Source organism: Drosophila albomicans, chromosome 2R (assembly GCF_009650485.2).
Source record: "Drosophila albomicans strain 15112-1751.03 chromosome 2R, ASM965048v2, whole genome shotgun sequence".
In the NCBI taxonomy this organism is placed as follows: Eukaryota; Metazoa; Arthropoda; class Insecta; order Diptera; family Drosophilidae; genus Drosophila; species Drosophila albomicans.
The window spans coordinates 3226277-3249252 of NC_047631.2; the positions used below are offsets into that span (position 1 = coordinate 3226277).

The window sequence follows — 22976 nt, forward strand, 5'->3', positions numbered from 1 at the left end:
GGTTACATCCATGCCACACACCATTCGCTTTGGATCATGCCACGAATTTCATGGTCACGAGCGTGCTACAAGTTTTCTCGTACACTTCAGCCGTAGTCCCAGTCGACTTCCCTCTCAATTGGTTATCACGTCTAATTGACCCCGCTGACTAATCAAAATTCAAATCACTTTCCAATCAGACTCGCCCATTTTCATAACATAAATATCTCTCTCTCTCTCACTTTCATGTCAATTTTGTATTTCTATTTATGTTTATATAACACCCAATAATGGCCATGTTATACGCAGGAAATTATGCTAATTTGTGGGCTCAACGTATTCGTATATACATATGTATAGACGTACCTACAATGAAAATTGGTAATATTAATGGTAATAATATTCGCCAGTGAAATCATTAATCAATTGTGAAATTGGGTGGGGTAGACCCACGGAGTAAAACTCAAAAATCAAACACCGATTCCAGTGCAATGACCAATCGACTATACTTATGGATAGTATCGTTTCACAACAGTCCGCGGGTCTCGAAGCTATGAATACCTAAGCAGGCCCAGGGTGGCTCCAAAGTATTCAGTACCGAGTACTTTATACTCGGCAGTCAGCAGCAAGAAACGAGGTCCAACACCCAACCTCAAATGGAGTTGGCGTCGTGGCTGAATGCCCTCACGTACCATTTGACGTCGGCAGATAGTGGACTCAAGTCGGACGCGACTTAAACATGGCTGGAATTGGATGGTGATGATGGCGCGTCGAATAACCGTTATGGTAATTTCTTCAATCAATTCCCCAAACAGAACATTTTGCGTAACGGCGTAAAGTTAACGAACCCCATTCGGTTCAACGTGCCGCGCACAAATTAAGCAAGTGCTGGTTATACGATCGCCCCCCAACATTTGATGTCTTTATCGCACTCAAGTACTTTCCCAACATCTTCAATCCCGATGCCAACTTCCAGATTGTAGATTACGTTAAATCCATCGCTGCACAGTGCACTTGAGTGGCCAATTTAAATAACTTTAGTATAGCATTTTAGTATTCGATCTGTTTTGCTTTGGCATAATATTCTCAATTCTCTGTTCGACATTTGTGAGGGATTATAACTAAAATCATGCATTTTAATTTTAGATTACGCCGTTGGTCTATGAGATGCTACAAATACGAATTTACTAATTATGATCTTCTGACTTCTCTACATCAAATTGCACTGCGCACTGCAACGCTGCCATCTAAATCTTAGATGATTGTGTGTAAATCCGTCGACAAGTTGCAACTGTCTGCGAGCAGCAGGCGACGGGCAACTGGCAACTGGCAACTCGCTGTGCTACTTAATGTGCATATGTCTGCTTGCGGAGGAGAGGAGTCTGGTCTCAGTCGCAGTCGCAGTCGCAGTTGTAGTCGCTGCGAATCTATCGTATATAAATATTTACAAGTGATTGGTCTTGTCTCTAGTTGAGTTTGTTTGCACAAGCCACAGGCTGTACAGTGATTGTTGTTTGTGTGAAATGAAATAATTTTCCTTTCTGCCGCAGAGTTTCAGACAGGTTTCACTATATTCAATCGACGACACGGGCTGTATTTTGTTTTGTTTTTGGGCTCTGTGTGGCAACTACAACTACAACTACAATTGTGACTGTGAGAGCAACGGTATCGGTATCGTTCCGGGTTCGATTCCGTCCCGTTTGCACGATTACGTGTCAAGAGTTGCAGCCAGCCATGTTTAAGTCCGAATATACAGGTAGACATATCTATATAGTATGCAACATATCTATAAATTTGAAGTTTACATATGTATTTTCATTTGGCATTGTAATACATAATACTGGTTTGGATGCAAGACCCCAAGAGCACAGAAGACAGACGTGTCTGCTCTTGTGCATTGCTTTGATTTGATCTTGCGAAAGCGAAAGTTTATTTATTTTTCTTGTATATACATATATACGAGTATGTGTGCTAATAAATTATATTGTTTATCATTTGGGGAGCCCAGCCCAAGCGCCAGACAGCCGCAGCATCGCCTAAAACAAGCTAATTGAACTAATGAATCGAGAGGGTATACTGTTGACGTGATGCTCATTAATTTCTCACTTAATACCAAACTATCTCTCACACATGTGCGTTTCTGTGGTTAACTTTATATGTATCTTTGTCTTTATATTTTGTTTTCCTTTCCTTTCATATTCCAAACGAATAAACAATAAACAAACTCACTTATCTATTAAATTATATCCTGTACTGGGCTGCCTCATTAGATAATACAGGTGCTTTTCACGTATTGGTAAAAATTTAATTCTACACAATTTATATGCTTTACGCCAATAAAGATAAAGACAAAAATACAAAAAAAAATTAATATAAATATAAATATAGGGAATATATGAAACAGCAACATTAATTTTCCCCTCTCTCCATATCATTAATCATCTTATCATAAATGAACCTGAGTTTAAAAATCAACAAATAGAAACTTGTTTAACCCATCACATCTAGTAGTATTGCTAAATTTGAAAACTTTTCAAACTAAAACTCTTTTACTTTTTTACTTTGACAAATACAAAATAATTGATATATGTATGTACATATTAAATTAATTTGTTTGTCTTCCATAAAATGAGCAAAGAGGACCCCCGAGTTCATTGTTCATACAGCAAAGTCGCAACTAAATTGTCTATGACTAGGCATTTTTTGACTATGGACGTTAATTAAAAAAGCAACGAAGGCGTCCAATAATAACAAAATATATAAACATGCTCTTTATGATGATTTAGAGGTCGCAATTGTCTAAAAGATAGTTGACTTGTGTAAAAAAAAACTAGTAAAACTAACGGGCACTTCCATTAGGCGGACATTTTCAGCGATGCTTATCTTAGATTTTTTCCGGACACGAAAAATTGACTGAACTTTATTAAGCTTGTGCTTACAAGTTTTTAATAATGTAAAACGAATTCATTAAAATACATTAGAAAGAAAAACGAAAATATAAAATGTAACGAAATGGTCGACTGAGAGATAATCGCTACTTATTTTCTTAAAATATGTCGAATTTTATTAGATATAATTATAACCAAAAATGTAATGATCCCTAAAAATTTTATTGCGATCACATTATGGTATATTTTGAATGGAAAAATACCAATATACCAAAAACATAGCCTTTGGTAAATTTCCGAATTTTTGTCGTATCCATTTGGTATATTTTTGCTTTTATTCAATGTGTGTAGCGATATTCTCACAGTCGAGCACACTCTACTGTCGCTTCCTTACGATCGCAACCAAATTTGTTTGCATGGACGGACAGATTACAGACGGACATGTCTATATCGTCTCGGTAGTATCCTTCTGCCTGTTACATTTATTTCCTGCGGGCACAAAGTTGTACCAGCCTGCTACCATATGAGTAGCAGTTCCTATTTAAATAGTATTCACAACAGTCACTTAAATTATGCGCAATGAGCGAAATGGGTAATGAATAATATCAATGGAATTGCGAACACGGTTTCCGAATTTAGATAATGAGTCAATAAGTATGGGAGATACTTTACCTTCACATCTCTACGGGAGTAGTAGTAATCCATGATTAAATTATTTGATTAATACATATGTATGTACATATATGTATGTAATGTCAACTATAACATTCATTCAGTTTTTTTTTTTACAATTTGCGTTTTACAACTGTTTTCACCCGTGATATTAATTTCACCGTAATAAAACATTAAAATTTATGGACAACAATTTCGCCAAAAAATAAAAAAGAGAGACATAAAAAACGATGAAAAAATTATTCCCAGCGATTTGCATATGGTTCACATTTCACACACCCCGTTTAATATTTTTTGTTGTAGTTTTTGTTTTTCTAGTATGTTGTGGTTACTTTGCATATTGGAAACGCGGAACGTTTGTTTCTTGGCAACTTAATGATCATCGCGATAGTCATTACGATCATTAGCTACACCATCTTTTTGGGGGCTTCGCTTTTACTGTCGTTTGACGATGACTTTGTCGATGGGATGACGAAGAAATTGAAGATGGTTAAAATTTTGCAGCAAACACACACATACATAGTATTGCAGAGTATATGTGTGTATCGTATTTGAAATAGCGTTAACATTTTAAAACGCTTTTCACTGACCTCAATTGGAGGTGCACACACTCCCCACACACACGCACACTATTTTATTTATTGATGCCATTGCTGAGTTGTTCTGTTTGTTGTCTGTTGTTTAGTGACAAGGCTCCGCAGATTTTGCTGCTATTATCAATAATGAAAAGCTATTCTTAAGCTAAGCACAAGGATGCAAATAATTGGTACTCAATCGATCTTCATTGAAAACTAAAAAGCAACTGTGTGAACGGTAAACTGTGCAAATTTCAAATTTTGAAAGCATGTCGACTACTTTTATTCGATTTGTATTACTTTGCATATCGATAAAGGCAAAAACAATTAGCAACAATCGCGATTAATGAACTGGAAAATTGAATTCAATCAGTGGGACGAATCGGAACGAACGGAATGTAACCGAACGGAACGGGACAATGCATGGACAATTAATTTGGAATGTTTTTGCTTTTGTCATTTTCAATTTTATAATATTTATTGTTTGTATTTTTGCTGCTAATCTGTTTTGCAAATTTGGCGAAATTGTGCCTATATAAGATCCCGTATGCCTTTTATGCGATGCCTTGGTGCGTTAAACTCAACAGTTTTGCAAAACAATAGGAAAAGTGAAAGACAAACCGTATGTCTGACTGATTTAAAAAGTAACAAAAATAACAACAGCAACAATTCGAGCGATTGTTGTATCTATTGCATTATACAAACGTTTGTTGTTTGTTTTTTTTTTATTTTCAGTTGTCGATCTCCGTATACACACACAATGACAATGCACTTGAACATCTTGTAAATCATTGATGTTTGGTTTACTTTTTATGGACGACACTTTGAAAAGAGTAACAACGAATTTCACCCAATTTGCCACAATAGCAAAATACACATGCTATGTATAACAATAGCACACTAGTTGAACCCATTTTCTGTACAACATACGCCAAATTTGATTTCATTTTATTTCATTATTCATTATTTTTAGCCTCCACTGCTTAGACTCCAGCCGAAATTCAAAAATAAAACTCAGTACTCTTGACACTTGGCTGCTGTGCACGTCTGGCAACAGCAACAACAACAACAACGGCAACGGAACGACAACAGCGACGCACTCAAAACGGGCTACGCGCACCTGCGATGCCTGCGAACTACAACTAAACTGAACTGACGCTGCCAACGTCGCTTGCTAACGGCTTAGGCCTCATTCATGCAAGCTGAGAGCTGAGACTCTATGGCTGCGTCGGTGACGGTGACTGCGACCGCGACAGAGTCAGCGATGTCTGCGCTCTTCACTCTCCATGCAGGTAAGAGAAAGTGAGTGTGAGTGAGTGCGTTGTTGTTGGAGATATATGCTTGATGCGTATCTTGTGTGTATTTGTGCGAAAACCGGCTTTTTGTGTTTTCTGTCTCTACATTATGATCCCTCTTTCTCGCTCTCTCTGTCGCTCTCTCGCTGACTTTGGCTGTTGCGCGCTCTGTTTGCAGTTCGATCAAGTTGCAACACTTGCACTGCAGTTGCTACTTGCAGCGTGTCGCTTAGGTGTTTTTTCTATCGTGTTTTTTCTTTTGATCGGCACTAATGCCTCACTGTCTCACGTTTCAACCTAGCAGCAGGTTTTTATCGCGAGACGACGACTACGATTGTTGTCTTTGTCGTTCTCATAACTAACGCAAAATTATATCATAGATCATGCCAATAGTGCATAACCGCGTCGTCAGGCAACTGGCGACAGCAGAAAGCTAAGACACAACTCGAGCTCAGGCTACAAATTCAATTCCAGTTCCAGCTTCAGATCCAGATACAAATCGCCAGTTATCTCAAGACACTCATGTACACGTGTATGTGTAGACATCTTTATGAGCGACTAAAATTTAACCCGTCTGTCTTTCGAATTGTTTTATATGCTTGGGACAAGTTCAAGTGTCTGGGCTAACACTACAAAGCAGCAAAATGACACGAGCTTAAAGTGCCAATTACAAAATTATGTTAGATAGTATAAATTTGAGGCGATTACTGGTCGCTCTACAATAACGAGCTGTGATAATAAAACTATCTTGAACAAAACAACTAAGTGAAGGCATAGTCCCTTCGAAAGCAACATACATATGTATTTAAGTGAAAATTTTTTACAACTTACCTCAGCTGTAACTTGAGCCTGGTTTAAGGGAATTGGTAGAATATCTGTTTCGTTGATAGCTTTTGGGGCTATTGTTATTGTTGGTATTGTTGTTGCTTTTTGCGATTTCGTTGTTGGCTTCTTTAGCTTTTGGCTTGATTCGTTCGTTTTGGGTTTCGTTTTGGCTTCAGTTAACTTCTTGCCATTTTGCAATGTTTGCAAATCCTTCTTCAGTTGTCCTATGTTACGTTCTTTGGTTTTGATTTCCTCTAGCTGCAAATGTTAAAAAAAAATACACATTCAATTCATGTATCAGTAATAAAGACTCAGCCACGAAAAATATTCGGACTTATACAAAGTAAAAAAGGCATGTGTAGATTTTATACATCATGTGTGATTATGATTAAAAACAAGTTGCTTGTCCGCTTTAACGACATCAGATGTGTTTGTTCCTCAACGCAACGGCAACGGTGCGTAACTTACCAAACGTGTTATTTCAATTTTGGCTGACTTTTGTATCTGAGTCAATCGGTTATCATATGCAGTTTTCAATTGGCGCATATCAGCTGCCTTGCGTCTATCAGCCTGGCCAATGATCTGCAAAAAATTACCACGAATATACATTTACAGGTTTCTTTAAATAGGCGAACCACCTTATAACACAAACATCATCATTTCGATTTTCATCATCAAGCAAACAAGAGAAAAAACAAGAAAGCTTTATTCCATGCTGTTAGTTGCATTTCAGCTGCAATTTCCATTAGCCAAACGAGAGCCACATAACAAAACAATCAAGTAACAATATTTGCTGGCTGTCAGTTTATGGCCAACATTAGCGGAATTACCACCATTCCCCTTTCTTCCTATATGTGTGTATCGGGGCTTGGCTATAAAACTAAGGCCCTTTGCCTGTGTGTTTCGCAATTGTTGCAAGTCCTTCATCACAATGACTTTAAACTGTCTGGCTTCCCTGTTGGTGGTGGTGGTGCTGATGTCGACATCTCTTCCTGCTGCACCAAATCAAGTTCCTGTTCCACTGGAGAACCCTCGAGATTCCGAATTAATAGTTGAGGTTAGCAAAATTTTATGTCGTGGTCGCATCAAAGTGCTCTTCGTCTACTTTGAGAATCAGTTAACACACGATCACTCCGGCGAGATATTACGTGAGGTGACCAAGTGTGATATATCCTACATATCTCTCCGGTAAGTTATATAATTATTTGTGCTCTTCTACGATACACCGTCCTTATGCAGACAAGTATTCGTTAGGAGTACATATATTAAATATGTACATTAATTGAAATATCGTTGCTATTATTATAAGACTTAATTTCTCAAAACAAAAACTTTATATTGTTTAAGGCAGCCTCTTGAATTAATTTAAAACATCTTAAAAAATCTATGAAGAATGATTTAGACAAATGTGGGAATATATTTTCATTTACTATGCGCATCCAATATGCAGTTTTTATACAACTTTTAAATATTCTAGAATTAGGTTGAGTTGATAAAATATAGATACAAATTTCTGTGTACATGCAGTTAGTAAAGCGTAATTTAAAAATGCTGGAACTTTTGCGCCTGACTTTAAAGATATTTTCAAATAGAATATTTAACTTTCGGTCTTTATCGTTAACAGCAAAAACTTTCGTCCGCTAGAGGCTGTGAAGGATGACGGTATATTGATGTACATGGTCATGATCATTAAGGACATTTCGCAGCCTCTGAAGCTATCGCTAATTAACAAAAAATCTGCTGCCAAGCATCTGTCGCACGTCATATTACTTGTCCGGGATTCCACGAAACTTTCGTTGGGTTGGATGCGAGCCAGCTTTCGGCAATTCTGGACCATTTGGTTACTGAATATTGTGATCATATTTTGGCGCAATGATCGTCTGCATGTGTATCGCTATAATCCCTTTACGAACGACTTTCTGTTGCAGCTGCCCTTGAAGCGGGGCGAACTACCCACAATGGGGCAACTGTTTCCCACAGCGATACCAAATATGCATCGGAAACCATTGCGAATGTGTCTCTACATGGATGAGGTACGAGCCGTCTATGGTCCGAATGGCCAAGTTATGGGCACTGATGGTCTGCTCTCCGATTATATTGCGGAACGTTTAAATGCCACTCGAATCATCACGCGACCGATAACATACTCAATGCACAATCAGACAGCTGACTTGTGTGCTGTAGAGATTGCCAATGAGTTCGATGACATCGCCATGAACATTCGATTTCTTGCCCCGGGCACCTTTCAGAAGAGTGCCGAGTGGACAGTTGCCCACAGCCGCGATGATCTGTGCGTGATTGTGCCCAAAGCCAAGTCAGAGCCAATCTTCTGGAACATATTTCGTTCGTTTGGTGCTCTGGTTTGGTTATCGATACTGATCTCTATGATTCTGGCGAATGTCTGCTGCTATGCTCTCAACCAGGAACGCGATAGATGGCTGCCACTGCAGCTCTTCTGCTGCATCTTGTCGCAGCCCGTGTGGCACACGCCGCGCAATATTTCGCTACGTGTCTTTCTCGTCTTTTGGCTGTACTTCGCCATGCTCATCTGCAATGCATTCAAGTGCAATCTGACCAGTATGTTGGTCTATCGCAAGCCGCTGCCGGATATCAATGATCTTGGTTCGCTGGCTGCTTCGCCGTATAAGATACTCGTGCGTCCGGTTCACATGAAGCATATTAAGCAGTTCCTGAATAATGGTCACCAGTATGAAGCTCAGATTTGGAAGCTTATGGTTGTGGTGCCCGATCGGTTACTTCTCAACAATTTAAATCGCAACGTACGCTCATTTGCCTATCTGGAGAAGTATCACATCGCCAAGTTTCAGGTGAATGCCCGACAACATATGCACACGGGACGTCCCGTGTTTCATCTGATGAACAGTTGCCTGGTGCCATATCATGCTGTCTATACTGTGCCATATGGATCACCCTATTTGGGATTCTTCAACAAACTCTTGCGCAGTGCCTATGAATTTGGATTTGAGCGTTATTGGGATCGCATCATGAATTCAGCATTCATTAAGTCCGGAACGAAAGTACATCGCAGTCGACGGAGCAACAACGGCGATGATCCGGTCGTACTTAAACTGGAACACTATCACGCCGTGTTCTTTCTTTGGGCCATTGGCGCTCTGTTGTCGTTTTTGGGGTTCTTATGGGAGTTGCTAGCTCGAAACTAGGCCAGAACAAAACACAAAGCACAAGCGCTAAGCAAGGCAAACATGCTATTTTTGACATACGAACATACATTATGTATTTATATTACCTGAGTTTTTTCCTCTTTGGTTTTGTTTGCTTCCTTTAGCACGGCAATTTCATTAGTCAGTCTTTGGATTTCATAGTTGATTAGCCCATCGGCGGCTACATGACTGTTGACCTCAGAGGCCAACTCGTTGGGTTTCTTCGATAAATTAGACTTCTTTGTGGTCTCCAACGTTTGCTGCAGTTTTTTCACTTCACAGCGCCATTTTCGGCTGTCGGCATCATTTTGTGCCCTGCAAACAAGATCCAATGAATTGAGAAAGAACTACGAATTACAAAAGCAAGTAAGAAAGCTACATTCGAGTGTGCTCGACTGTGTGATACCCGCTACCCATTTTCATTAAAACCATATTATAGAAATTAGTCTACCGAAAAATGTAAAAATATACCAAAGGCTTATATTTGGTATATCGATATAGTGCTACATTCAAAATATATCATAGAGCCAGGCAAAACATTTATAAAACGTAAGTTCCTGAGATTGAGTGTTTCATACGGACAGACAGACCGACATGGCGTCCCAACAGGAATAAATATACTTTATAAGGCCGGTATAATACATTTTTTTTTTAATTTAATGTTGGCCCTGCAAGACTTTAAAAAATTTGCACTTTTTGAAAATAAAAAACATACATAATTGAATGCAATACATAGTAGTAAAATTAAGTTTAAGGACCATAAATTGTGTAACTGTCACATACCTTAAGGCGCGCACTGCACCGCGTTCGGTTATCAGGCTGGACTTCAGCTTTAAATATTAGAGAATTAAAACCATTAAAAGTACCAGTCAATTAAACGTGGAATTTATGAAAATTTTACCTCATTTACTTCCAAACGCAGCTGTTCTGCAAGTGCGTTTAACTTTTGTATAGTATCCACATTTTCTTGGAGTTTTCGCTTAAAGCGTTGGGGAGCTGCTGAAAGCACATTAACTCCGCCAATTATAACTGGGCGTTCGACATTGCGTTCAACGGTTTGTTTTGCCGGAGCTTTTGCCGAGTGAACTGTTGTTATTTCGTGTCGAGGTTTAATATTCAAGTGAATACCCTCGATCCGTGTGCGTTTCTCCTGATTGACGGTATCTGCAACAGATGTGAGCGATGCGCTCAGTTTCTTCTTACGTTTCAATTTATTTTTACTTAAGACAAGGGCTTCACAGTCTTCGGTAGCATCGTGCTTTTTATCCGGTTGGAAGCTTTGTTTTGTTCGAGAGAGCTGATCGTGCTCCATTTTACGCACAGTCCCATTATGGGACATCAACACATGTGCGGTTTTTTCAAAGAACCCTTTGCTAGAGGTCGTTTTTAATTGATTTTCAGCCATTTTTTATGTAGTATGAATTTTGTACATATAAAAAATGTAGCCGTCGTTATAAAATGCTGCATATGCGGTGTGGTCCGACCTAACTAAAAGTCTCAATAAACAATGGAAGATTCAATCAATCCTGTAACCACTGAGTTTCATAGAGGTTTTATCTATAAAATTGAAAGAAAAATACATTTTATAAACTACTAAAATAATTATTTCAAACTAGTTTTGCATTTAGTAGGCTTCATGAATGGTCTGCTTAACGTTTAACCGCTATTATTGTTCAACAAGTTCTCCCCCAATATTGATTTGTACAGAAAGTGGCAAGCTTTTCTTGCAATCCAGTGTGGCACACATATGTATAATTGCCATTTATCATCTATTCATAGTCTTGTTAATGTTACTCTTTTTAACTTTTGCATCAACACACATATTTAACTACAGAGCTATTTACATGACGTCAAGCGGCGCGCCTTTCATTTGCTCATATGAAGTGCCCCTTTCCCAGTTGGGACGAGAACTCGCAGAAACACGCATGAAAATTGTATTTCATGATGTGGCAGAGCAACAAAATTCTTTACATTGTTCTTGCATCCGCCTAACAATAACAAATCTATATAGACATACTCATATATATACATATATATATTTATACACGAACAAGTAAATATGGCAGATTGAGAACTGTACAGACATCATCTGTATTTATACATACATACATATGTTTTCAAGACGGAGCTTCTGATACTCTGTAATTTCACGCAAGATCATTGTTATCAAGGCTGACAATCGCTATATATAACTATATGTATAATAATGCTTTCGATGAATTTATAAAACTGGCGATTAACATTTGATTTGCAAGACTCAATACACGCCATTCTGCTTTTAAGTAAATGTACAAAGGCCATATTGCACATTTAATTTAATTAATATTGTGCCGCCTCAAAGCGACAACATTAATAAAGTGTTATACGGCTTACACCACAACTTGGTGACATCACGTGCCCTGCCTTTCACAGACGCCCACAACATCTCCAACCACTAATTTTAGTACAAAAAAAACAGAAATAATGAAAATTTTGCTATATTTCTAAAGTTTTAAATTTGTCTTGTAGAAAATGATGTCGAATTGATGAGTCGTTAAAATACTGATGATATGTACAAACACAAAATATCTACATATAAATTCTTCGGGAAGCTGATTCATTCAAGATCACACACTCAGTACATATACGCACCATTAACATTAAAAACCTTGGATATATTTGGCGGTAAGTAGAACAGAATTCGACACAAGATTTTTGTTTGCTTTAACAGTATTCTCACTCCACATGTAATATTTCGTAATTTCAAACAGTTTATTTACTTTAACTATTCGTTTTAAATTATTTTTCTTGCAGTGTATTTTGCAATGACGTCAATTTACGTATTTTATGTTAATATTAGTGTATGAAGACCAACACTTAAATTGTTGCTCTATATACATATGTACATACGTTGATTTGTATTCCTCTAAAATGTCTCTTTAATTTGTTATTAGAGATTTCGCCTCTTTTCAATTCGTTTCAAGTCGATATAACAAGTAACAAGTAGCTTTCAATATATTGAACAATATTTCAGCTACTGCTAAAGTTCTTCAATAAATATGTATTTGTTATAGTATATATAACAAATACTTGTTTATACTTTTGTCAATTAATATTAATTTAAAAAAAAAAAACTTTTTCTAGTAGCTAGTTTCGTTTAGCTTAGCGCTATTAAGCGGGGAGATCTTTCGTTTTGGTCGGACACCGATTGACTAACACGACGACGCAAGCTTTGGTGTGCTTTTCACATTTTGCTCCATTTATTTAAGAAAGCTTTAGTATTTTATTGGTGCATTCGGAATGCCTGTGTGGGTTGGGGTCAATTGCCCCTTGAGGGGTGTAAAAGCTCTTTCGAGAGCAGACCCAGGCATAGGCACAGCCGGAAGCGGCAATTGATAGAATCTTGAAAATTTGTTTTGACTGCATTCATAACAAAAACAAACCATGTGCGCTTTAATGGTATTCAGAAAGACACAAAAAAAAAGAATGCCAAACAGCTGGAGCTTTACAAACGATATACAAATTGATGACAACGACCTAACGACACGATGAATGATGGACACAATTAGGACAGAAATATTTCATTGACTATGAAGCAATTTTAGTTCTATATATACATATTACAAAATGAAATCACATAGAATTAATGTTACTTACTCTGTTTAATTATTTTCGTTAATCAAATATACTGCAGTTGACAGTTTCGTAATCACTTTAATGTCTTCGATATAACAAACGTGAACCAACTAAAATTCCAATTCATCTTATCGAATAAGATTTAGCTGAGCCTATTTAAACATTCTTGATAATTGAACTCGCTTTTAAATAGCTCTGGTGCTCATGCGAACAACTCACTCAAGTTGAGCGATCGGAACAAACTAAAAATGTGCAACCGAAATTCTAAAATGGAATATGTGAGTGCAACGAGGTGATGATCGCCAAATTTATATAAATAGATAAAAATACATCTATTTTTGAAGTTTGAGTAAAAATTAAGCAGAAATATTCCACAACTATTTTGCAAAGCTATTAATCTTAAAAAAAGAACAACTTTAACGTTACTCATAATTACGTTATAACGGCTATTTTTTTATAAAAGCTCAGGCTTGGCAATATGTACGTCATATAAGCCATTTTATCGATATTTACGATAATCAAATAGTTGGGCTTCTACATAATTCTTCAGCCCTGCACGAATTTCGATGAATATCGGTACTATAAATGATATCATATATACTTTCTTGTTTTTAATTTTTGAAAAAAATTCATTAATAAAACCACGATAAATAAGATTTTAACTATATATAACTGGAGTGATGGACATTTAAAAAAAAAGTGTAACCAGGCCAATGTTTGGCATGTTATATATTTTTGTAATCTGATGTTACGGTCACACTGTGACTGTGCCGCTTACTCATTGCGGAAAACGTGAAAGAAAATCATATTGCCGCCTGTCTGCTATAAAATTGATTGTTTTTTAGCAATATTAAAGTAAAGCCGCAAATATCATCACTTAAATATGGTTAGTAAGGGAGTAAATAAATGTGACAAATGCATATATATTCCAAAAACTGCAAAATAATAGTTTAAAAATTTAAATAAGTTTATAGGTACATGAACTCCATGTGCACCGCGTGATTAAATTATTTAATAAAGTATTATAATATTGCTGCAAAGTCAAATGAAGTATCACATTCGTTAACTTAGCATAAAATGGATTTAAATGCAGCTGGGCTTCATCTGCATTCAAAACTAGAAACATAACCTTCAAAGAAGCTTCTCGCAATCAGCCGAATGACATATGCTGTCAAATTTGTATATACAAGTTTACCAACTGACTAATTTCCAAACTTTTGTTATTCACTTTGCAGCAGCCACAAATAGTGCTCCTGAAGGAAGGCACCGACACGTCGCAAGGCAAGCCGCAGTTGGTATCGAATATCAATGCCTGCCAATCGATTGTGGACGCTGTTCGTACCACTTTGGGTCCCCGCGGCATGGATAAGCTGATTGTGGATGCCCAGGGTAAAGCGACAATATCAAATGATGGCGCCACCATCATGAAACTGTTGGAAATCATTCATCCTGCCGCAAAAACACTGGTTGACATCGCTAAATCACAAGACGCCGAGGTCAGTTTGTTGGCACGTGACTTTATCAAAGCAATAACACTTTAATATTAACTATGCATCACAGGTGGGAGATGGCACCACGTCTGTTGTGCTGCTGGCCGGCGAGTTTCTCAAGCAGGTCAAACCTTTTGTCGAGGAGGGTGTTCATCCTCGCATTGTGATCAAGGCCATTCGCAAAGCATTGCAGCTCTGTATGGACAAGATCAATGAGATGGCTGTGCGAATTGAGAAACAGTCAAAGGATGAGCAGCGAGCTCTGTTGGAGAAATGTGCTGCGACAGCAATGTCGTCGAAGTTGATCCATCAACAAAAGGATTTCTTCTCCAAAATCGTTGTAGACGCTGTGCTTTCGTTAGATGAGTTGCTGCCACTCAACATGATTGGCATCAAAAAGGTGTCTGGTGGTTCACTTGAAGAATCCCAATTGGTTTCGGGTGTTGCTTTCAAGAAAACTTTCTCATACGCCGGCTTTGAGATGGCCCCCAAATCCTATGAGAACTGCAAAATTGCATTGCTCAACATCGAGCTAGAGCTGAAGGCAGAACGTGACAATGCAGAGATTCGTGTTGATAATGTAAAGGAATATCAAAAGGTAGTGGATGCCGAGTGGCAGATTCTTTACAACAAATTGGCTAAAATTCACGAATCAGGCGCTAATGTGGTGTTGTCCAAGCTGCCCATTGGTGATGTGGCCACACAGTATTTCGCCGATCGAAACATGTTCTGCGCCGGACGCGTCCTCGAGGAGGATCTCAAGCGTACCATGAAAGCATGCGGCGGCGCCGTCATGACCACGGCCAACGACATCAAAGCCAATGTTCTCGGTCTGTGCGAACGCTTCGAGGAACGTCAAGTTGGTGGCGAACGTTTCAATCTATTCCAAGGTAAAGTGCTACTACTAAGTGAGTGGATAGAAGTACTAACTATTCTATAATTACAGGCTGTCCAAATGCCAAGACCAGCACATTGATCCTGCGCGGCGGAGCTGATCAGTTTCTAGAGGAGACAGAGCGTTCACTGCACGATGCCATCATGATTGTGCGCCGAACCATTAAACATGATTCTGTTGTCGCCGGTGGGGGCGCCATTGAGATGGAGTTGTCGAAAGTGCTTCGCGATTACTCGCGCACCATTGCTGGCAAGGAGCAGCTGCTGATTGCATCAATTGCAAAGGGACTAGAGATTATTCCGCGTCAACTTTGTGACAATGCCGGCTTCGATGCCACCAACATTCTCAACAAACTTCGCCAAAAGCATGCCCAAGGTGAGTTCAGAATGTCTTTCTAGCTAAATAGAATAAGTATAATAATAAGCATTTATGGATCCTTACGCTGAAGCGAACAACAGAAGTCGACGCAGTTTAGTTTCGTTTGTATTTGCCAATAATTTTGAAAATGTTTAAGGTTGATCTTTGAGCTGTTCGTGCCACAGTTGAAAGCATGGATCCTGACAGAGTCCTGGATTGTTGGGGCAGAGGTTGCACATGAACTTCGTGAATTGCAGCATACCGCCCTTGTTGCAATGTTGACAATTCTTGCGCACACGCTGCGTTGTCGTCGTTGTCATTGGCTGGCTACTATTAATGGGCACCAATTCATGTTTAACTTCCATTAACTTGAACTCGGGTACTGTTCGAACTGAAGGTGGTGTCTTCACTGGCTTCGATTTGGCGGTGATTGTTGTTATATTTGTTGGAGTAACCGGTTGATTTTCGGTTGTTCGTGGAACAGCTCCTACGGTGTCCTCTTTCAATAATGACTTGATAATCGCCACTCGAAACTCTGCATAAGTTTTTAGTTTAGTGGCATCCTGGGCACTGGAAAACCCGCGCGACGGTTGTGCATTGGCCATGTATAGAAGGTGGGCATTAAACATCACCATGTTAAGCAAATAGACTATCAGCTGTTGCTGTCGCTGCAGACCAGAGCAAGCGGGCTGATAGTTGATTAGCTGCTGACGCGTTGATTGCGTGGGACGCAGATGAAAGTCTAGCTGCTGAATCAGTTTGGGACGAGCGTTAATCTTTTGCATGGACATCTCTTTGGCATAGATAGCCAAACAGTCGGAGCTGTAGAAATAGACGCATTTCTCGCGACGCCGCCACTTAGCCATCATCAATGGCGTGACGGTCGCATATCTGGTGGAGATGCTGTTCGATGCCAGCTGTTGATGCACCAATGCTTTACTGTTGCCGTACCGATTCCTGTCCAGTAGTCCGCTGCAGTAGGTGCCCAGCTTAGATAGCTCGTGTGCCAAGCCATAGCTGCCATAGTACTTGCACACGTAAACACTGTGTCCCAGCTTTAGATGATCCTGCAGCAACTGCAGCGCCAGCTGGCTGCGCTGTACCACCAATTGGCGAGAGTTTCGTGCCAACTGCTGCTCTACAAACTCGGGCATAATGCGCACAATAAGGCCACTCTGTTCGCTGAGCAAATGCAGCATCAGCGCATTGCTGCGATATCTGTCGGGCAGTTCGTTCTGGTAGTTGAATCTGCCCTTCCAGTGGATGATGGGCTCGTTAAGAACCAATGGCTGGCCACAGACATACAGCTCAGACATGCGGGCGTTGAAAAAGTTTACCAGCTTGCCGGCATCTCCTCCAACATGTGTGATATTTGTATTTCCGGCCAACTGATCGAAGTTCAGTGATTGCAGCAGTTCGATGAAACGTTGCAGCTTCATCTTCAGGGCGTAGCCAACAAAGCCATGAAACATATTGTTGCTCCAATAGTCACTAAGCTGCGGCAGCTTCACATCACATATCAGCAGACAGAGGCCCACAAATGTTTCGAGCTCTTCGCCGTTGGCAGCTAGTGTCGCGTTTCTCGCATTGCAATTGCTGGCGAGCTGAGCGAAAAACTCGACGCGATTGCCCAGCAGTTGGTTGAAATAGTGCATCGGGCAGGCGGATTTGCGAACATTTTTGAGGCCCGTTTGTTGATTTGGAGTAGTGAATTTGAAGATAAGGCGTGGCGTTGTCTGTTGCACCGACCACTCCGCATCATAGTCATCCAATTCATCTGATAGAGAAAAATGGTGAGAGACAGGAATGATACGAGATTTAATTTATATAACGCTTTACCTTGGCAATATACGTCGCGCGTTCCGAAATGAATCTCTGAGTAGCCATCATCATCGGAATCGCTTTGCTGCAGATCCTGGTCTGTTTTGATGTCTTCGGCGGTATCAGCTGCTGACGTTGTTGTGGTTGCACTTGCTGCCGTTGGCGGCGCAACGGACAGTTGCAGCTGTAATTCGGTCAGGTCGGGCTTAACGTCCACACAATCGTAGTCTGCCAATGGATAACTGTTTGCAAGTAGCGGCTCTGTTTTCACATCGAGACTTTGACGCTTCATTGGCGACCTGTGCACATCCTGACGGGGTTTCAGTTGCTGCTTGCGTTTACGTCCCGATGTCGACATTTTATTTTTGACAATTTCTGTTAATTTCAGCAACTAAACTTGAGGAAACTGAGCTGGCCAACTGAACGAACGGTTCTCTTCGGCTAGCGCGTGTTTGTCTTGGCAGCTCTTTCGTTCGACAGCTGTGGTTCATAGAGTGTGCTCTTTCACTCACATTGACAGTGCTCACATATTTTTTGCTTTATCTTATGCGCGGGCATTTTTTGTGGAGTTGCCATCATGTTTGAATTTGCAGCTCTGTTTAGATACTTGTGCAACGGTCACATGCAAACAAAAAGTACTCGATACTTTATAAACTTAAAATTTCATTATTTCTCTTTAAAGGTGGCCAATGGTATGGCGTTGACATTAACAAGGAGGACATTTCCGATAACTTTGAACAATGCGTTTGGGAGCCATCGATTATCAAGATCAATGCACTGACCGCCGCCGCAGAGGCCGCTTGCATGATTCTCTCGGTGGACGAGACAATAAAGAGCCCTAAAGCTGGAGAAGCACCTATGGCTGGTGGAATGGGTGGCATGGGAATGGGTCGCGGCATGGGTAGGCCCATGTAAAATAAACTACTCTTAATCGTTGCAAAACAACACATCAACAACAATAACACACATCAACAAAAAACACACTCAAGCGTTTCATAATCATTCACTTGCATTTCTCTACTTTCTTAATTTAACACACGTTCGTATGTATTACTGGTCATAAAACGCAGTCTTTGTTGCACCCTTTGAACAATCTATTCAATAACCAATGACCTATGCCTATGTCTAATAAAAAGAAATGAAAAACTTTCATAACATACAAGCAGTTGTTTTAGTTAAGCGCTTAGCGTTTTTTTTTTTTTTTTTTTTTTTTTTGTAGACGATAGGTATGCAATTATGCCCATTATATTATATGTAAACAATTTATTAAACTTACTATTGCTGAGGGTATTTTACGCACCAATCGTATCCATCGATCTGGCAACGCTGACAGCGACTACTTTGCGCTTCGCTAGCGTTTTTCAACGCGGCTCGCGTTAGTTCTTAGCTGTTTTTGTGGCCAACACGTTGTTTCCGCGCGCGTTTTTTCCATACACAAACAAACAACTGTCGAATACCGCATAAATAAGCGGAAATTATTTAGCAATGGGCAACCACAAAGTGTTAAAGACAGCTGGCATTAATTTAAGGTATTCCATGTACGATTTTATTGACGCAGTTAAGAAGCAGGATATTATTTGGGATCGAGAGCACGAGAATTTCCACAATCGCGAACTGCGAGATCAGGCCTGGCAGCAGATTGGTCTGCAGATGTGTAAGAATTTCGAAGACGCCAGTGTTGGCGAAAAGCAGGAAATTGGTAAGATGTTATGCAGGAAACATTCCGAATGTTGCTTACAAAAGGAATTTTATTGATAGCGAAAACACTGCTGAAACGGTGGAAAAATACACGAGACAGTTATTTGCGAGTAAACAGAGTACGGCAGAGCGGGGAGGAGATTTCCCGGGGATCCTATATATATGAAAAGGAGTTGAGCTTTCTCTTGGATGTCAAAGCAGAACATGACGAAATAGGAGCATTCAAGGTGGATCGAAAGACGGCTGTCAAGCGCACGCATTTACGTATGATAAAAACGCCGCAAAAGCGACGTCGTGAGTCGGAGAATCAAGAGAGAAGTTCGGACGTGGTAGACATGGGAGTTTCTATAGATGCATCGATCCAGCAAAATGCCTTATTAGAGGACGGCTTGAACACAACTATGGAAACATTGAACTGCACAACAAATACCTCAACTTTATTGCCTCCTACTCAGCAGAACTTCAAGAATGAGTCGATCAGCGCAATCTTCGGTGCAAACAGTTCAGCTGTTAATACCTCAACCAACTGCATCGATCCTGATCCCGATCAGGCGTTCTTCGATAGCATAAAGCCCGATATGCAGCGCATGACAAGTGATCAGAAACTAGAATTTAAAATTGAAGTGTTAAAGATACTTCGCAACTTCAAGGTTTTACCAAATTGACAATTGGATTTGGTTGTGGATTGATGGGAACACCTTTAAAGTATATGCGTAGCTCAAAATGCTATTATAATTAACTAAGATGTGACTGAATTATACAAAAATTTACCTACATAAAAGCGCAGTTAATGTTTGGCTGTATTCAATTGATTTGAGCAATTTGGTGGACAAAACAACAAATAAATTATTAGTTAATTTGTAAAACATTAGATGGCTTACAAAAATAACAGTACAATTTATTAAAACAATTTTTTATGGCAAACACCAATATAATTATGATTATATTTGTTTCGTAAAAAAACAGCTGTTTTCTTGGCCGGGAAGTGACCATAAGTAACATTTCTAAAATATACATTTTAACGCCGATAGGCCAACATACAGAAACTCCATAGCATACCCCTGGTTACACTTCATGTGGTATATTTTCAATTAATGTCCTATCAAGTTCTCTCGTTTTATTTGTTAATCGATTTAAAGCGCTTAAATCGCCATTTGAATTATCGAACTGAAAAATTATTTCACAAATGAAATGAAATAAATATATTTTATATATTTAGTTAGACTTCTTGTAGTAGACTTATTAATATCTCTCAGGTCATGTATGACTGGTTTTGTAAAAGCATATAATGGGATGTATAAGCATATACATACATGCTAGGGATACGGCTTATACTTCCGAAATTGCAAACCAGTGTAGGAACATTTTACATATGTATGTATGTATGTATACTTAAATACTCGTTATTCTTATTGGGAGCGTAATTGATTGATCGCCGTATGTATGTGCATGTTCAGTACATGCTATAGGGACTTAAGTATTGAGTACATAAAATATGCTGTAGAATCGAGTGTATTGATGCGGGTTGTTTGAATACATATGTACATATGTATGTATATGCAAGAGAGCATACTTCTTGATCGTTTTTGTGGTGGTTTCGAGTTTCAGGAATTTGAAGACCGAGACTAAGAGCTGGTATGTAAGGGAGGAAGACCCTCTGCCATTAAAAACGGCAGCTGCTCGTAGCAAGGCACTTCATGCTTGGTTTCCTTTTTTTGCTTGCGACTACCTGGATCTTCTCATAACGAATTCCCAGCGTATATAACGTATTTTCAACAACACACACATGAACATGGTAGATTTAGGTCAGATGCTAGTCGTATAGCTCGTCCCGTCTTCGGTACCTGTAGCAATGCGAAATAACACAGTGAACAGTAACAATGAACAGGAAGTCTTTTGAAAGAACACTTGCTTATTGTTTGACTTAATAGCCGAGGTCCTCCTTGCTCCTATACATAATACAAATTAAATACAATTAAACAGAAATCTCAGAAAGTTTTTGAGACACAGGCTTATATATACGATAACACAACCTGTGTATTCTTATATCTCGCCCAAGCTGAGTTCGCTTGCTGCAAATAAGCGGTCACCTCTTGGTATTTTGCCAATACCTTGTACTTCTCCATGGCGAGCTTGAGCAATACAAATTCAAGAGTCCGGACTCCACCAGGTCTGGCCGAGGATCGCAAGTTATCGACGAGCGTCAAATACTTTCGCAACTGTTCCACATGCTGAGCAAAGTTGATTCCGTCCATCTCTAAAGTGGTGTCTACTTCATTGACATATCGTATCGTTTGCTTGAGGCTTGCTGCCAACTCGTCACTACGTCCAACAAGCGGTGCGAGTTCCACGTTGAGTTTTTGCACTGACTGCTTCGTGGATCGCAATAGCTGCACTGCAGCCTGATCGTATTGACCCGCCTCTTCCCATGACTGTCTATTTGGGGCTGTTGTATTTGAATAGGGCTCATTATCCTGCATATGCACTGCATTGTTCTCCATGGTTATGGTCTTATTAATCGAATCTGTCGAATTCGCTGGATGTTTCACATTAAAGTCAAGCGTAAAGTGAAAAATAACGTTAGACTGCAACAGAAATCAATTCAGTTAAAAATGTCTTTTTAATATTGACGTTTCGACTTGCCTGAGACACTTGAAAAGCGAAGGCGCTTAGGACGAGCCAAGTATAGCATGAGATGGGCATCTTGCAACGTAGCTCGAAACAGTTCAACTGAACCCAAGTTTAATGCGAAACAGATCACACCATATAGCAGAACTAGACTCAATTGCTTATCGCTCTCTACACCCCAGCAGACCAGAGCGAAAGAGAGTTCATCTCTGCTGATAAGAATTTTACTACTAAATGAATGAATGCCAGGCAGCAGGCTGCTGCCGCAAAAGGTCAATATGATGTGATCTCAGGCATATCATCTAAAGTGCAACTCACGTGGGTCGCAATCAATACGATGCAATTTTTAATGCTACTTATGCAAATCTGACAAATTTCGAATATTGGCAACTGTCGAAAACTTTAAGATTCTTATGCGTCATTAAAATACGAGTATTTACGAAGTTGTACATTCTAAATATACGATAGAGGTCAAAATATTCCAGATTGTCAGCCAAAGCAGCTCAAATCCTATTGCAGTAGGCTTAATTTGCCATACAAAAGTTTTTCTTTAATAACATCTACAATTTTTCGCCGACTACCAAAAAAAAAAAATAAAATAAACCTGAGTACTATAATTATTACTCTAGCGCTGATGAAAATTATATGTCTATCTTTTATAGTCTTTGAGATCTATGTGTTCATACAGACTGGCGGACAGACAGACAGACGGACATGGCTATATCGTCTCTGCTGTTGACGCTGATCAAGAATATATAATATACACTTTATAGGGTTGGAGATGGCTCCTTCTGTTTGTTACATACATACATATCCTGGATATTCTAGGGTATAAGTATAGGCCTCTGTATATTTTAGTATTTTTGTGTTATATGTTCGCAAAATTTTTATAAAAAAGATTTTATTGAAAATGGCTAGCGGGTATTGTCAAAGTCTAGTACACTCGACAGTAGATTTTTTACTTGTTTAGTATATTTTTGCATAGAGTAACGTGTTTTGATTGCATTCACGAGTATGTAAATGTATGTACTACCTACATACATATGTAACCATATG

At 39.2% G+C, this 22976-nt stretch overlaps 6 protein-coding genes and 1 long non-coding RNA gene across 15 annotated transcripts in view; 4 read left to right on the forward strand and 3 right to left on the reverse strand.

Moving 5' to 3' along the window:
* Window positions 1–13155, reverse strand: part of LOC117574540 (putative leucine-rich repeat-containing protein DDB_G0290503) — a 29223-nt gene extending 16068 nt beyond the window's left edge. Inside the window, exons 1-6 of one of the 6 annotated variants that reach the window (XM_034258409.2) lie at window positions 12048–12257; window positions 10318–10973; window positions 10200–10246; window positions 9503–9731; window positions 6703–6816; window positions 6241–6492 (exon numbers count right to left, since the gene is read on the reverse strand). In XM_034258409.2, the coding sequence (XP_034114300.1) occupies window positions 6241–6492; window positions 6703–6816; window positions 9503–9731; window positions 10200–10246; window positions 10318–10821 (1146 nt within the window). In that variant the 5' untranslated portion in view covers window positions 10822–10973; window positions 12048–12257. Of the gene's footprint in view, window positions 1–3539; window positions 3588–6240; window positions 6493–6702; window positions 6817–9502; window positions 9732–10199; window positions 10247–10317; window positions 10974–12047; window positions 12265–12305; window positions 12598–13052 lie in introns of those variants that run through there. The other 5 variants (XM_034258407.2, XM_034258406.2, XM_034258405.2 and 2 more) reach the window with 5 other exon arrangements.
* Window positions 182–2010, forward strand: LOC127565885 (uncharacterized). The gene is made up of 3 exons (XR_007955278.1): window positions 182–765; window positions 1126–1448; window positions 1530–2010. It is a non-coding gene; the product is annotated as an uncharacterized LOC127565885 (long non-coding RNA).
* On the forward strand, window positions 5005–9416 carry LOC117575394 (uncharacterized). The gene is made up of 2 exons (XM_034259571.2): window positions 5005–5406; window positions 7859–9416. The coding sequence occupies exon 2, from the start codon at window positions 7905–7907 to the stop codon at window positions 9414–9416; it is 1512 nt and encodes a 503-aa protein (XP_034115462.1). The 5' UTR covers window positions 5005–5406; window positions 7859–7904.
* Window positions 13156–13777: 622 nt separating the features above from the next.
* LOC117573801 (T-complex protein 1 subunit eta) lies at window positions 13778–18756 on the forward strand. Its single transcript, XM_034257210.2, has 5 exons — window positions 13778–13917; window positions 14267–14527; window positions 14592–15411; window positions 15468–15791; window positions 18277–18756. Exons 1-5 carry the CDS (start codon window positions 13915–13917, stop codon window positions 18507–18509), a joined length of 1641 nt encoding a protein of 546 aa, XP_034113101.1. The 5' UTR covers window positions 13778–13914; the 3' UTR covers window positions 18510–18756.
* On the reverse strand, window positions 15859–18279 carry LOC117573800 (uncharacterized). The gene is made up of 2 exons (XM_034257208.2): window positions 17613–18279; window positions 15859–17550 (listed from the first exon to the last, which is right to left on the reverse strand). The coding sequence occupies exons 1-2, from the start codon at window positions 17950–17952 to the stop codon at window positions 15926–15928; spliced, it is 1965 nt and encodes a 654-aa protein (XP_034113099.1). The 5' UTR covers window positions 17953–18279; the 3' UTR covers window positions 15859–15925.
* Window positions 18757–19079: 323 nt separating the features above from the next.
* LOC117573802 (uncharacterized) lies at window positions 19080–19957 on the forward strand. Its single transcript, XM_034257211.2, has 2 exons — window positions 19080–19293; window positions 19353–19957. Exons 1-2 carry the CDS (start codon window positions 19080–19082, stop codon window positions 19955–19957), a joined length of 819 nt encoding a protein of 272 aa, XP_034113102.1.
* LOC117573803 (uncharacterized) lies at window positions 19328–22465 on the reverse strand. 4 transcript variants are annotated; one of them, XM_052006720.1, is made up of 4 exons: window positions 21936–22455; window positions 21404–21877; window positions 21205–21241; window positions 20005–21136 (listed from the first exon to the last, which is right to left on the reverse strand). In XM_052006720.1, exons 1-4 carry the CDS (start codon window positions 21993–21995, stop codon window positions 21099–21101), a joined length of 609 nt encoding a protein of 202 aa, XP_051862680.1. In that variant the 5' UTR covers window positions 21996–22455; the 3' UTR covers window positions 20005–21098. The 4 variants fall into 4 exon arrangements, with proteins under 4 accessions (XP_051862681.1, XP_051862680.1, XP_051862679.1 ...); XM_052006721.1 differs by lacking the exons at window positions 20005–21136; window positions 21205–21241 and adding an exon at window positions 19328–19360 and having other exon boundaries at window positions 21936–22447; XM_052006719.1 differs by having other exon boundaries at window positions 20005–21241; window positions 21936–22465.
* Between the last annotated feature and the right edge of the window lie 511 nt (window positions 22466–22976).